This window comes from Limanda limanda, chromosome 8 (genome assembly GCF_963576545.1).
Source record: "Limanda limanda chromosome 8, fLimLim1.1, whole genome shotgun sequence".
Classification (NCBI taxonomy): Eukaryota; Metazoa; Chordata; class Actinopteri; order Pleuronectiformes; family Pleuronectidae; genus Limanda; species Limanda limanda.
In genome coordinates this window covers 15621372-15634842 of record NC_083643.1, presented here as the reverse complement: position 1 = coordinate 15634842, position 13471 = coordinate 15621372, and the positions used below count along the sequence as shown (strand labels likewise).

General features: G+C 41.2%; 3 protein-coding genes across 3 annotated transcripts; all 3 read left to right on the top strand.

The window, feature by feature from the left end:
- Positions 1–245: 245 nt before the first annotated feature.
- Positions 246–2839, top strand: LOC133009681 (beta-1,3-galactosyl-O-glycosyl-glycoprotein beta-1,6-N-acetylglucosaminyltransferase 3-like). Its single transcript, XM_061077219.1, has 2 exons — positions 246–1296; positions 2622–2839. The coding sequence occupies exons 1-2, from the start codon at positions 246–248 to the stop codon at positions 2837–2839; spliced, it is 1269 nt and encodes a 422-aa protein (XP_060933202.1).
- A 3583-nt stretch (positions 2840–6422) lies between these two features.
- LOC133009680 (beta-1,3-galactosyl-O-glycosyl-glycoprotein beta-1,6-N-acetylglucosaminyltransferase 3-like) lies at positions 6423–7634 on the top strand. The gene has a single exon (XM_061077217.1). The coding sequence runs from the start codon at positions 6423–6425 to the stop codon at positions 7632–7634; it is 1212 nt and encodes a 403-aa protein (XP_060933200.1).
- Positions 7635–10520: 2886 nt separating this feature from the next.
- LOC133009679 (beta-1,3-galactosyl-O-glycosyl-glycoprotein beta-1,6-N-acetylglucosaminyltransferase 3-like) lies at positions 10521–11804 on the top strand. The gene has a single exon (XM_061077216.1). The coding sequence runs from the start codon at positions 10521–10523 to the stop codon at positions 11802–11804; it is 1284 nt and encodes a 427-aa protein (XP_060933199.1).
- Positions 11805–13471: the final 1667 nt, after the last annotated feature.

The following is a 13471-nucleotide window of genomic DNA, read 5'->3' as shown; positions in this document are numbered from 1 at the left end:
AAACAACTACAATTTTTACGATTTGTCGTACATAAAAATACATATGAAATAACGTCCACGTAATGCGCTCAGTTCTACTTGACAGCTGGTTATGCTGCCATAATCTTTTGTCGTCATCATTAGACACACCTAAAGCAAATAGGGGTTTGGTGTCATTTATCTGACGAGGCAGTGACATTGATCAGTCAGATAACCTGCACTGAGGACATCATCACCTGTGATCTAAGGAGACAGCTTCTGTAAGGATGGTGTGTCACAGTGTCCCTAAGTTGAGGATCCTCTGTTTCATCTTCATGGGTATGTTCCTTGCATTTGTCTTTTGGGAAGCTGGCTCTGGCAGGTGGTCATCGGCTGATCTTGTAATACCAGAGCAGTTCTATACGGACCTGCCTGTCTGCTTAGCCATCATCAGTGGAGACACAGAGGGCAAGATGAGTGAATTAAAAGAGCTTCTAGCAGCTGGGACAAAGCAGAAGAAGCTTTCGGAGGATTTCTACCTAAATGTGACAAAGGACTGTCCAGCTTACATTAAAAAGAGAGATTTCTTTACAGTGCCTCTCAGTGAAGAGGAGACTGACTTTCCCATTGCCTACTCCATTGTGATCCATGAGAAAATTGAAATGTTTGAGCGACTTCTTCGAGCAGTTTATGCACCTCAAAACATCTACTGTGTGCACGTGGACCAAAAGTCCTCCGAAGAATTTCAGATGGCTGTGGAGGCTATTGTTGCCTGTTTCCCCAATGTGTTTATAGCTACAAAACTAGAAAAGGTGATTTATGCCTCCTGGTCCCGTGTGCAAGCAGATCTGAACTGCATGACAGATCTGTTGAAGTCACCTGTAAAGTGGAGGTACCTGCTAAACACCTGTGGGACCGACTTCCCTATAAAAACCAATGGAGAGATGGTTAAAATACTCAAGATCCTAAATGGAAAAAACAGTATGGAGACTGAGGCGGCCGGCTTCTACAAGAAAGGCCGTTGGCAATATCATCACAATGTGACAGACAGTGTCATCAGGACCGGTGAGATGAAGAGTCCCCCGCCGATTAGCAGCCCGATGTTCACAGGGAATGCCTACTTTGTGGTCTCAAGAGCCTTTGTGACGCACGTGATGCAGGACACAGAGGTTCAGAATCTCATGGAGTGGTCGAAGGACACATATAGCCCTGACGAGCACTTGTGGGCCACTCTACAGAGGATGCCCTCTGTACCCGGATCGACGCCTGCCGACAGAAAGTTTGATTTGTCAGACATGCTAAGCCTCGCCCGTGTGGTGAAGTGGAGCTATTTGGCAGGTGATGTAAAAAAAGGAAATCCGTACCCTCATTGCACTGGTGTTTACAGACGAGCCGTTTGTGTGTATGGAGCTGGTGACCTCCAGTGGCTGCTGAGTCAACAACACCTTCTTGCAAATAAGTTTGATGCTGAAGTTGATGACATTGCCATCAGATGTTTGGAGACAGTATTGCGTTTCAGAGCTTCAGGCCTTGACCCACTGCTAAAAGGTTAATATTCTACTATGTTGTAATGGTTTTGATCATGTAAAATGTATAATATTAAAGATATAGTCCTTAAGAAATGGTCTAATATAAAATCATACGGGGTCTTCTACTGGGTTGTCTTAACAGATTATGTTCCTGTTGTATTTCCAATATACTACCCATTGTGATGGGATTTTAACATTAAGAATAATTATTTTCATAAATCTTATATTATTTTAGAAAGTTCTGAGCATTAATAATGATAGCCAATGTGTATGGCTGATGTTTTTATGGGAATTCTTTGATGCCTTTGTGTAGGATTTCAGTGTATTTGTGGCTCCATCTAGTGGATTCTGAGTTCTGTCAACTTGTTTTGCCAGTTGCCTGTTCTGTTAAAAAATGGGGTTCAGTGTTTGTATTACTTAAATCCTGCCACGCATACTCAGGAATTGGTCACTGTATTGCTTTGGTAGTGCTATATGATTATCTTCATCATGTTACCACCACAGATGTATTTTTAATAAAAATCCAAAACAATGTGGTTCAATGGATGATAAATAAATCATAAATGTTATTAGAGCAACAAGTCTTCAAGCTCAAATTGGCTTCATCGCACCAGTGTACTGACAGCTGGATCAAGACCAACATATATTCAGGGGAAATCCCAACATGAATTAATTGTGTCCTGCTCTCCTTTGATTTATAATTAAAGTATTGATATCATATAACGTGCAAGTAATTAGTATTAAAGCCTGTCCTTAAGAGATTTTTAGCTTTTCATTGCTGAACACTTTTTCCTGTAGGAACCCGCAAGATCAAACATTACTCCCAGTCAAACCATATTCACTGCCGAACAGAATTGACACAAGATAAACACTTGTGGGAAAATAAAGTAGAACAAAGCTCCATCTTTAACAAATGCAAGAACAAATATTGATCAATTATGTATTATAATGAACAGCGAGATCGTCACTCTGGAACAGCAGCAGCCGCACTCTCCACTTTGCCATGCATGTCCTGATCGATCCTGCCAACAGAGTCAACAGACCATCAGGTGTTTGTGTCACTGGGATGCCACCACATCGAACAGGTCGCCCGTGTGGTGAAGTGGAGCTATTCGGCAGGTGATGTGAAAAAAGGAAATCCGTACCCTCATTGCACTGGTGTTTACAGACGAGCCGTTTGTGTGTACGGAGCTGGTGACCTCGGGTGGCTGCTGAGTCAACAACACCTTCTTGCAAATAAGTTTGATGCTGAAGTTGATGACATTGCCATCAGATGTTTGGAGACAGTATTGCGGTTCAGAGCTTCAGGCCTTGACCCACTGCTCAAAGGTCAATCTTCTACTATGTTGTAATGGTTTTGATCATGTAAGATGTATAACATTAAAGAAATCTTCCATAGTCATTAAGAAATGGTCTAATATAAAATCATACGGGGTCTTCTACTGGGTTGTCTTAACAGATTATGCTCCTGTTGTATTTCCAATATACTACCCATTGTGATGGGATGTTAACATTAAGAATAATTGTTTTCATAAATCTTATATCATTTTAGAAAGTTCTGAGCATTACATATGATAGCCAATGTTTATGGCTGATGTTTTTATGGGATTTCTGTGATGCCTTTTTGTAGGATTTCAGTGTATTTGTGGCTCCATCTAGTGGATTCTGAGTTCTGTCAACTTGTTCTGCCAGTTGACAGTTCTGTTAAAAATTGGGGTTCAGTGTTTGTATTACTTAAATCCTGCCACGCATACTCAGGAATTGGTCACTGTATTGCTTTGGTACTGCTATATGATTATCTTCATCATGTTACCACTACAGATGTATTTTGAATAAAAATCCAAAACAATGTGGTTCAATGGATGATAAATAAATCATAAATGTTATTAGAGCAACCAGCCTTTTACAGGTCGTCACTCTGGAACAGCAGCAGCCGTTATCTCCACTTTGCCGTACATGTCCTGGTCGATCCTGCAGACATATTCAACAGACCATCAGGTGTCTGTGTCACTGGAATGCCACCACACCAAACAGGTTTAAGATCATGAATCATCACAGTGACGACAGGCTACTGCACTTCCCAGAAACGCTTTTTTATACAATCACATCCTGGAAAGGGATCCTTACATTTCCACCCTTACAAAGGGAGTTCTTCCTCCGTGAGAAAAACATTTCTGTAAATATATATTTTTATTTGATTCACTAGAGAAATTTCTTTAACACAAAATCAATAAATTCGATCTAGATAAAGTTAAATAAAGTCTTAACATTTTCCATCCTGAACAACCTTGATTATTCATGTGCTTATAAATAAAAACACATGAGGGTAATACAAACCATTATATAATTTGTATCAATATGATATTCTCACTTCTCCTGAAACCTTGTAAGAGAAAAGCAGTTTTCAGTATCTGCAGATACTACTGCAAAAAGTGGTACATTCCAGGAGGCAGGGTTTAGGACCTATACTGTAGCCAGCCAGAAGGGGGGGATCAAGAGTGTCTGACTTGCCTTTCCTTTGGGGAGCTGTCATGTTATCTTTATGTACAGTCTCCAGCTGTTTCTCAAGTCAGGGGACCATCCCATTTAAAAAAGATCCTTTAAATGTTTCATCCAATCCCTGAGAAACAAAGGTTTCAGTAAATGGATCCTTCCTGGCTGTGTTAGTATCTGTGAAAGGCCACGTAAATTGTTGTAATGAACTGTTTTTGCTAACAATGGGTAGCTGGATAACGAAAAACAACGTTCCTGTGCAACTGGAACGCTATCAACTCTGTGTATTTGGATGTGACGTCATTCCGAGGACCGATCTCCGAGCTGCAATGGAGCACAGCATTACTCTCCCTGGTAGTAAAGGCAGCTGAGAGATCTGCCACGTTGAGACTGAGACACGTGGAGAGGAATCATACAAACACGTTGGCTGTCTCCGAATTCAACCACTTGCTCACTATTGCCTACTTCACTATACAGTGTCTACCATATAAAAGACTATAAAGTGAGCTAATCAGGAAAAGAAAAACACTTTTGGACATTACTCTGTGCTGCTTTTCTGCACTGGTAATGATGTCACATTAAATTTTAAATGTTTATTTTACACTCTGGCATAACCTCGTGATACTGGGTCATTATTAAAAGTGTGAGCTGCAACCTGTCAGGGGAAGAGGATAGCATCAAGCATCTGAGACACGACTAGAGCATGATATACAATGGGTTTGTCTCTGTTTCCAAATCGTGCAAAATGATGTACTACACCACATGCATATCTTCTGTCTATGTAGATCACATGTAGATATTGAGCCTTTTCTCTTCAGTCAACTTGCATGCTTCAATGAGAGCTTGATCTCTGCTGCTTGTGCAGACAGAGAAGCAGGGAGTGGTCGTGCAATCAATTTATCATGTGATGTTAGCACAGAGAAACCAACTTGATTTGCTCCCGTGTATGAACTGCGAGGCGCTTATCTATCCACAAACAGTTCAAAGTCTGGATTCTGCGATGGTGTTTCCTGTAAGTCTGGTCTGGGGAAACAAACTTTGGTTATTGTTACTACACAGTTGTCTTGTTCACCATCTCCTTCTGGTGGAAGAAGAGTAGCTGCGTTTAGAACATTAAATTTTTTTTTCAAAGTGATGCTAGGCATTTCCAACAGAATAGCATGATTTAGATAGCATCATAGACATAGCATTTGGGATCAGGTGAGTTGGGAGTATCCTACTAAATCCTTGTATGCCATGACAGTCTTATCTGAAGCTGCTACAGCTCTAAGACAAGTAAGGAGGCCTGTATCAACAGGATCACGTTTGGCTGATAAAAATGCCACAGGTCTCCTTTTGCCCCCATGGTCTGGGAGTAGCACTGATGTCATGTAGCACCCCTTCTCGTTAACTGCCTGTGTGAGAGGTCGGTCAAGGTTGGGTAGTCCTAAAGTCGGGGTTGTTTGTAAGGTCAGCTTCAAGTCAATGAAACATTTCTCTGTGTAATCAGTCCATATAACTTTAGGATATGCTTGTAGGCCCGTGTGCGATTGCGCTGAGTGGCTCCTCGAGGACAGCATAGTTAGGAATAAGTGATCTGCAATCATTTATTTACTTGTAACAGTTTAGGAATATTTTAAATTACTGTTACTCTATTATGGGAGAGGGATTTGCCCTCTACTGTGATCACGTGCCTACAAAATTAAACTTGTTCTCTAACAAACTGCAATTTTTTCAAGCTTGCTTTGTGGCCTTATGCAGCTAAACGTTTTAAGAGAGCCACAGTATCATTTTCACATTGTTCTTTAGTTGGAGCATGAATCATTAAATCGTCAACATCTTGTAAAAGTGCACTTCCTGGTGTTATCTCTAATGAGCTTAAGCTTTCTTTTAGTGCCTGGTTGTAAATGGTCGGTGATTCACAATAGCCCTGACACAGGCGTGTTAATGTATAACTTTTACTGTTGAACTCAAATGCAAACCAGTATTGGCTGTCTTTATCAATTTGAACACTGACAAATGCATTTGCCAGATCAACAACAGAGAACAATTTACTATCCCACAGAACTTGCTCAAGGATTGTTTAAGGATTTGGAACAGACAAAGCGCGTTGTTGTCCTGCGGTGTTGACAACTTACAAATCTCAGATGAATCGCAAATCATCAGATTGTGTTTTATCAAAAATATTATTTTATTTGTAAAACAGTGGAATGATGACGTAACTTAAACAACTAAAATTTGTACGATTTGTTCTACATAAAAATATATATGAAATAATGTCCACCTCATGCGCTCAGTTCAGCTTGACAGCTGGTTATGCTGCCATAATCTTTTGTCGTCTTCATTTGACACACCTACAGCAAATAGAACCTGAAGGTGTGACGAGGCAGTGACATCTATCAGTCAGATAACCTGCACTGAGGACATCATCACCTGTGATTTAAGGAGACAGCTTCTGTAAGGATGGCACGTCACAGGGTCCCTAAGTTGAGGATCCTTTGTTTCATCTTCATGGGTATGTTCCTTGCATTTGTCTTTTGGGAAGCTGGCTCTGGCAGGTGGTCATCGGCTGATCTTGTAATACCAGAGCATTTCTATACGGACCTGCCTGTCTGCTTAGCCATCATCAGTGGAGACACAGAGGGCAAGATGAGAAAATTAAAAGAGCTTCTAACATCTGGGACAAAGCAGAATAAGTTTTGGGAGGATTCATACCTTAAAGTGACAAAGGACTGTCCAGCTTACATTAAAAAGAGAGATTTCATTACAGTGCCTCTCAGTGAAGAGGAGAATGACTTTCCCATTTCCTACTCCATTGTGATCCATGAGAAAATTGAAATGTTTGAGCGACTTCTTCGAGCAGTTTATGCACCTCAAAACATCTACTGTGTGCATGTGGACCAAAAGTCCTCTGAAGAATTTCAAATGGCTGTGGAGGCTATTGTTGCCTGTTTCCCCAATGTGTTTATAGCTACAAAACTAGAAAAGGTGATTTATGCCTCCTGGTCCCGTGTGCAAGCAGATCTGAACTGCATGACAGATCTGTTGAAGTCACCTGTAAAGTGGAGGTACCTGCTAAACACGTGTGGGACCGACTTCCCTATAAAAACCAATAGAGAGATGGTTAAAATACTCAAGATCCTAAATGGAAAAAACAGTATGGAGACTGAGGCGGCCAACGACTACAAGAAAGCCCGTTGGCAGTATCATCACAATGTGACAGACAGTGTCATCAGGACAGATGAGATGAAAAGTCCCCCGCCGATTAGCAGCCCAATGTTCACAGGGAATGCCTACTTTGTGGTCTCAAGAGCCTTTGTGACGCACGTGATGCAGGACACAGATGTTCAGAAACTCATGGAGTGGTCGAAGGACACATATAGCCCTGACGAGCACTTGTGGGCCACTCTACAGAGGATGCCCTCTGTACCCGGATCGACGCCTGCCGACAGCAAGTTTGATTTGTCAGACATGCTAAGCCTCGCCCGTGTGGTGAAGTGGAGCTATTTGGCAGGTGATGTAAAAAAAGGAAATCCGTACCCTCATTGCACTGGTGTTTACAGACGAGCCGTTTGTGTGTATGGAGCTGGTGACCTCCAGTGGCTGCTGAGTCAACAACACCTTCTTGCAAATAAGTTTGATGCTGAAGTCTTATATTATTTTAGAAAGTTCTGAGCATTAATAATGATAGCCAATGTGTATGGCTGATGTTTTTATGGGAATTCTTTGATGCCTTTGTGTAGGATTTCAGTGTATTTGTGGCTCCATCTAGTGGATTCTGAGTTCTGTCAACTTGTTTTGCCAGTTGCCAGTTCTGTTAAAAAATGGGGTTCAGTGTTTGTATTACTTAAATCCTGCCACGCATACTCAGGAATTGGTCACTGTATTGCTTTGGTAGTGCTATATGATTATCTTCATCATGTTACCACCACAGATGTATTTTTAATAAAAATCCAAAACAATGTGGTTCAATGGATGATAAATAAATCATAAATGTTATTAGAGCAACAAGTCTTCAAGCTCAAATTGGCTTCATCGCACCAGTGTACTGACAGCTGGATCAAGACCAACATATATTCAGGGGAAATCCCAACATGAATTAATTGTGTCCTGCTCTCCTTTGATTTATAATTAAAGTATTGATATCATATAACGTGCAAGTAATTAGTATTAAAGCCTGTCCTTAAGAGATTTTTAGCTTTTCATTGCTGAACACTTTTTCCTGTAGGAACCCGCAAGATCAAACATTACTCCCAGTCAAACCATATTCACTGCCGAACAGAATTGACACAAGATAAACACTTGTGGGAAAATAAAGTAGAACAAAGCTCCTTCTTTAACAAATGCAAGAACAAATATTGATCAATTATGTATTATAATGAACAGCGAGATCGTCACTCTGGAACAGCAGCAGCCGCACTCTCCACTTTGCCATGCATGTCCTGATCGATCCTGCCAACAGAGTCAACAGACCATCAGGTGTTTGTGTCACTGGGATGCCACCACATCGAACAGGTTTAAGATCATGAATCATCACAGTAACGACAGGCTACTACACTTCCCAAAAACGCTTTTCATACAATCACATCCTTGAAAGGGATCGTTACATTTCCACCCTTAAAAAGGGAGTTCTTCCTTATTGACTCACCAGAGATACACAAAATCAATAAAATAGATCTTAATAAAATTAAATAAAGTCTGTTAACATTTTCCATCCTGAACAACCATTATCATTCATGTGCTGCTAAATGAAAACACATGAGGGTAATACAAACCATTACATAATTTGTATCTTGATATTCTCACTTCTGCTGAAACCTTGTCAGAGAAATGCAGTTTTCATTATCTGCAGAACACACTACAAAAAGTGATACATTCCAAGAGGAAGGGTTTAGGACCTATAGTGTAGCCAGCCAGAAGGGGGGGATCAAGACTGTCTGACTTGGCTTTACTTGGGGCAGCTGTCATGTTTTCTTGATGTACAGTCTCCAGCTGTTTCTCAATTCAGGGGACCATCAGAAGAATGAACAGGTTGTTTACTTTGTATTGGGGTAAATCACCATGGTAACTTGGGCTGAATGACTAACCTGCTGTGGAGCTGGTTAAGTTGGAGTTGAGAGATCAAGCTGTATAAAGGCCCGGCCACGGATCAATCAATTTCATTAGAACACCACACCACCATTCTTAAAGGTTCTGTGGAGCTGGGTGTGGATTGTTTGAGAGTCTCTGAGGAGGACAAGGGTCTTCAGAGGCCAAACAAATTATTATACCTACTCCAATAAGTATCTTTATTAAAGATATAGATTCTCATCGGAGGGAATGATAAACCTCTGTCAACTGCTGGAGCCGAATATAACCTTTCTGCATTGATCTACGTTTCTTTGCTTGTGGGAGTTACTGATATTGATTTCCTGGGTGTGTTAGCGACAGGATAAACATAGTTTCATACTTTTATCCTTCCCTTTAAGTAGGTTTATCCTATGAAATGAAATAGTTATTTGTAATAGGGGATAGGTAGTTTTACCTTGTGACAGGAGAATACTTCATCGAATAATACACATACTGCAAAAGAGAGGTTCTTGTCGGCAGAACCAGTGGTTCCAAAGTTTCCATAGATTCTGCATTTAAGATCATGGGTTATTTGAAACATTTGGTGCTCGTTCATTGAGCATTTTCTTGATCAAATCCAAACTCATCTGGATGGCTAACATCTCTGGTGTTTTTCAAGAAATGATTAAAAACAAAAACATGGTTGCATTTTTATTTGGGCACAGCAATTCAGAAGGTAGTAAACATGTCCTCCAGACCTCTGAATCACACCTCAGCTACCTTACCTGTTTCCCTGTTGCTGGCTCTGGGGTTGGCTCTGGCTGTTTTTGCCTTGGTCAAATCTCACTCCCGGAAAAGGCTTTGCTGGGGCCAAAGTTACGAAAGACAGAGCGGCAGTGCCAGTGTCAACATGCCCCACGGTGTTCCTGAGCCGGACAGCGGAGATGAGGTAGACGTGGTGTACACCAGCAGAGGTGGATCAGTCTATCGAGGCTACAGCTTCATCCATGAGCAGGACACTGATGCAGACCAGGATGTGGATGAGAGCACTTGTCTCACTCAATCTTAAATACATCCAAACCAGAACATACAGTGAGGAATGTATTGTGAATGCACACAAATACAAAGATTGACAGGTGAATTGAAAATAGTTTAGTTAATGCTTAGATGAGAATGTGGTGGTATGTTTCTTCTTGAGTTCCTGGTGTTAATTCTACAAAGTGCCTGTGTGTTTAAAATGCTTAATTCTTAGAAGAGGCATTTGTGAGTGAAGAAAGGAGATATAAATACATATATCTGTGTATACAGTATGTGTGTCAATGGCTTCATTTTTTACTTGACAGCTGGTTATGTTGCTGTAATCTTTCGTCGTCTTCATTAGACACACCTAGAGCAAATAGAACCTGAAGGTGTTTGTTGTCATTTATCTGACGAGGCAGTGACATTGATCAGTCAGATAACCTGCACTGAGGACATCATCACCTGTGATCTAAGGAGACAGCTTCTGTGAGGATGGCGTGTCACAGTGTCCCTAAGTTGAGGATCCTTTGTTTCATCTTCATCGGTATGTTCCTTGCATTTGTCTTTTGGGAAGCTAGCTCTGGCAGGTGGTCATCGGCTGATCTTGTAATACCAGAGCAGTTCTATAGGGACCTGCCCGTCTGCTTAGCCATCATCAGTGGAGACAAAGAGGGCAAGATGAGTGAATTAAAAGGGCTTCTAACATCTGGGAAAAAGCATGAGAAGCTTTCGGAGGATTTCTACCTTAATGTGACAAAGGACTGTCCAGCTTACATTAAAAAGAGAGATTTCATTACAGTGCCTCTCAGTGAAGAGGAGAATGACTTTCCCATTGCCTACTCCATTGTGATCCATGAGAAAATTGAAATGTTTGAGCGACTTCTTCGAGCAGTTTATGCACCTCAAAACATCTACTGTGTGCATGTGGACCAAAAGTCCTCCGAAGAATTTCAGATGGCTGTGGAGGCTATTGTTGCCTGTTTCCCCAATGTGTTTATAGCTACAAAACTAGAAAAGGTGATTTATGCCTCCTGGTCCCGTGTGCAAGCAGATCTGAACTGCATGACAGATCTGTTGAAGTCACCTGTAAAGTGGAGGTACCTGCTAAACACGTGTGGGACAGACTTCCCTATAAAAACCAATGGAGAGATGGTTAAAATACTCAAGATCCTAAATGGAAGGAACAGTTTGGAGACTGTGCCGCCCCCTGACTACAAGAAAGCCCGTTGGCAGTATCATCACAACGTGACCGACAGTGTCATCAGGACAGATGAGATGAAGAGTCCCCCGCCGATTAGCAGCCCTGTGTTCATAGGGATTGCCTACATTGTGGTCTCAAGAGCCTTTGTGTCGCACGTGATGCAGGACACAGAGGTTCAGAAACTCATGGAGTGGTCGAAGGACACATATAGCCCTGACGAGCACTTGTGGGCCACTCTACAGAGGATGCCCTCTGTACCCGGATCGACGCCTGCCGACAGAAAGTTTGATTTGTCAGACCTGCTAAGCCACGCTCGTGTGGTGAAGTGGGGCAGTTTGGCAGGTGATGTAAAAAAAGGAAATCCGTACCCTCATTGCACTGGTGTTTACAGACGAGCCGTTTGTGTGTACGGAGCTGGTGACCTCCAGTGGCTGCTGAGTCAACAACACCTTCTTGCAAATAAGTTTGATGCTGAAGTTGATGACATTGCCATCAGATGTTTGGAGACAGTATTGCGTTTCAGAGCTTCAGGCCTTGACCCACTGCTCAAAGGTCAATCTTCTACTATGTTGTAATGGTTTTGATCATGTAAGATGTATAATATTAAAGGTATCTTCCATAGTCATTAAGAAATGGTCTATTATAAAATCATAAGGGGTCTTCTACTGGGTTGTCTTAAAATATAATGGTCCTGTCGTATTTCCAAAATATTACCCATTGTGATGGGATGTAAACATTAAGAATAATGGTTTTCATAAATCTTATATCATATAACAATGTTCTGAGCATTAAAAATGATAGCCAATGTGTATGGCTGATGTTTTTATGGGATTTCTTTGATGCCTTTGTGTAGGATTTCACTTGTGGCTCCATCTAGTGGATTCTGAGTTCTGTCAACTTGTTTTGCCAGTTGACAGTTCTGTTAAAAAATTTGACCAACATATGTTCAGGTGAAATCCAAACATGAATTAAGTGTGTCCTGCTCTCTTTTGATTTATAATTAAAGTATTGATATCAAATAAAGTGCAAGTAATTTGTATTAAAGCTTGTCCTTAAGAGATTTTTAGCTTTTCATTGCTGAACACTTTTTCCTGTAGGAACCCGCAAGATCAAACATTACTCCCACTCAAACCATATTCACTGCCGAACAGAATTGACACAAGATAAACACTTGTGGGAAAATAAAGTAGAACAAAGCTCCTCCTTTAACAAATGCAGGAACAAATATTGATCAATTGTGTATTATAATGAACAGCGAGATCGTCACTCTGGAACAGCAGCAGCCGCACTCTCCGCTTTGCCGTGCATGTCCTAGTCGATCCTGCCGACAGATTCAACAGACCATCAGGTGTCTGTGTCACTGGGATGCCACCACATCAAACAGGTTTAAGATCATGAATCATCACAGTAACGACAGGCTACTACACTTCCCAGAAACGCTTTTCATACAATCACATCCTCGAAAGGGATCATTACATTTCCACCCTTAAAAAGGGAGTTCTTCCTCTGCACAATTCCTGAAGACTATTTTATCCTCATTACCCAACTTAAACACACACAGACTTATTCTAGGGGGTGACTTTAATTGTATATTACATCCAGTCTTAGACCGCTCCTCTAGCTCCCGACAATATAACAAGAACAGCGAAGATTATTAATTCCTTCCTTCAAGAATACAATATGATTGACCCCTGGCGTTTCCTGTAGCCTGATCTAAGATGTTATTCATTTTTCTCCCCTGTGCATCACTCTTACTCGCGCATTGATTATTTTTTAATTGATAGCCAGTTGCTGACCTCAGTCAGAGATTGCAGATATGAAAGTATCGTGGTTTCTGATCATGGGCCTGTAGTTTTGCAAATATCCTTCCCTAAAAAAGTAACTCTGCGCCCATGGCGCTTCAGCAATACTTCACTCACAAATGAAGAGTTTATTAACCATATAAACACACAAATAGATTTTTTCTTATCCATGAATGATACACCAGATGTTAGCAAGTTCACTCTTTGGGAATCGCTTAAAGCTTTTTTGAGAGGAGAGATTATTTCATACACCACCTGGGAGGGCAGGAATAGAAAACAGCGCCTTAAAGATCTTACAGACCAAATTCATCAGCTGGACTGTAAATATTCAACTGCTCCCACCCCTGAACTTTTTAAGGAGAGGTCAGCTCTGCAGACAGAGTTCGACTTGATGACCACCCATTATATAGAGCAACTACTGCTCCAATCTCGCTCTAATG

Bases quoted from the DNA above. Each gene is read 5' to 3' on its own strand.
- LOC133009679 (XM_061077216.1), top strand. From the start codon at position 10,521: ATGGCGTGTCACAGTGTCCCTAAGTTGAGGATCCTTTGTTTCATCTTC.
- LOC133009680 (XM_061077217.1), top strand. From the start codon at position 6,423: ATGGCACGTCACAGGGTCCCTAAGTTGAGGATCCTTTGTTTCATCTTC.
- LOC133009681 (XM_061077219.1), top strand. From the start codon at position 246: ATGGTGTGTCACAGTGTCCCTAAGTTGAGGATCCTCTGTTTCATCTTC. The intron at 1,297-2,621 runs GTGATGTAAAAA...ATGTGAAAAAAG, and splicing joins GAAGTGGAGCTATTTGGCAG to GAAATCCGTACCCTCATTGC.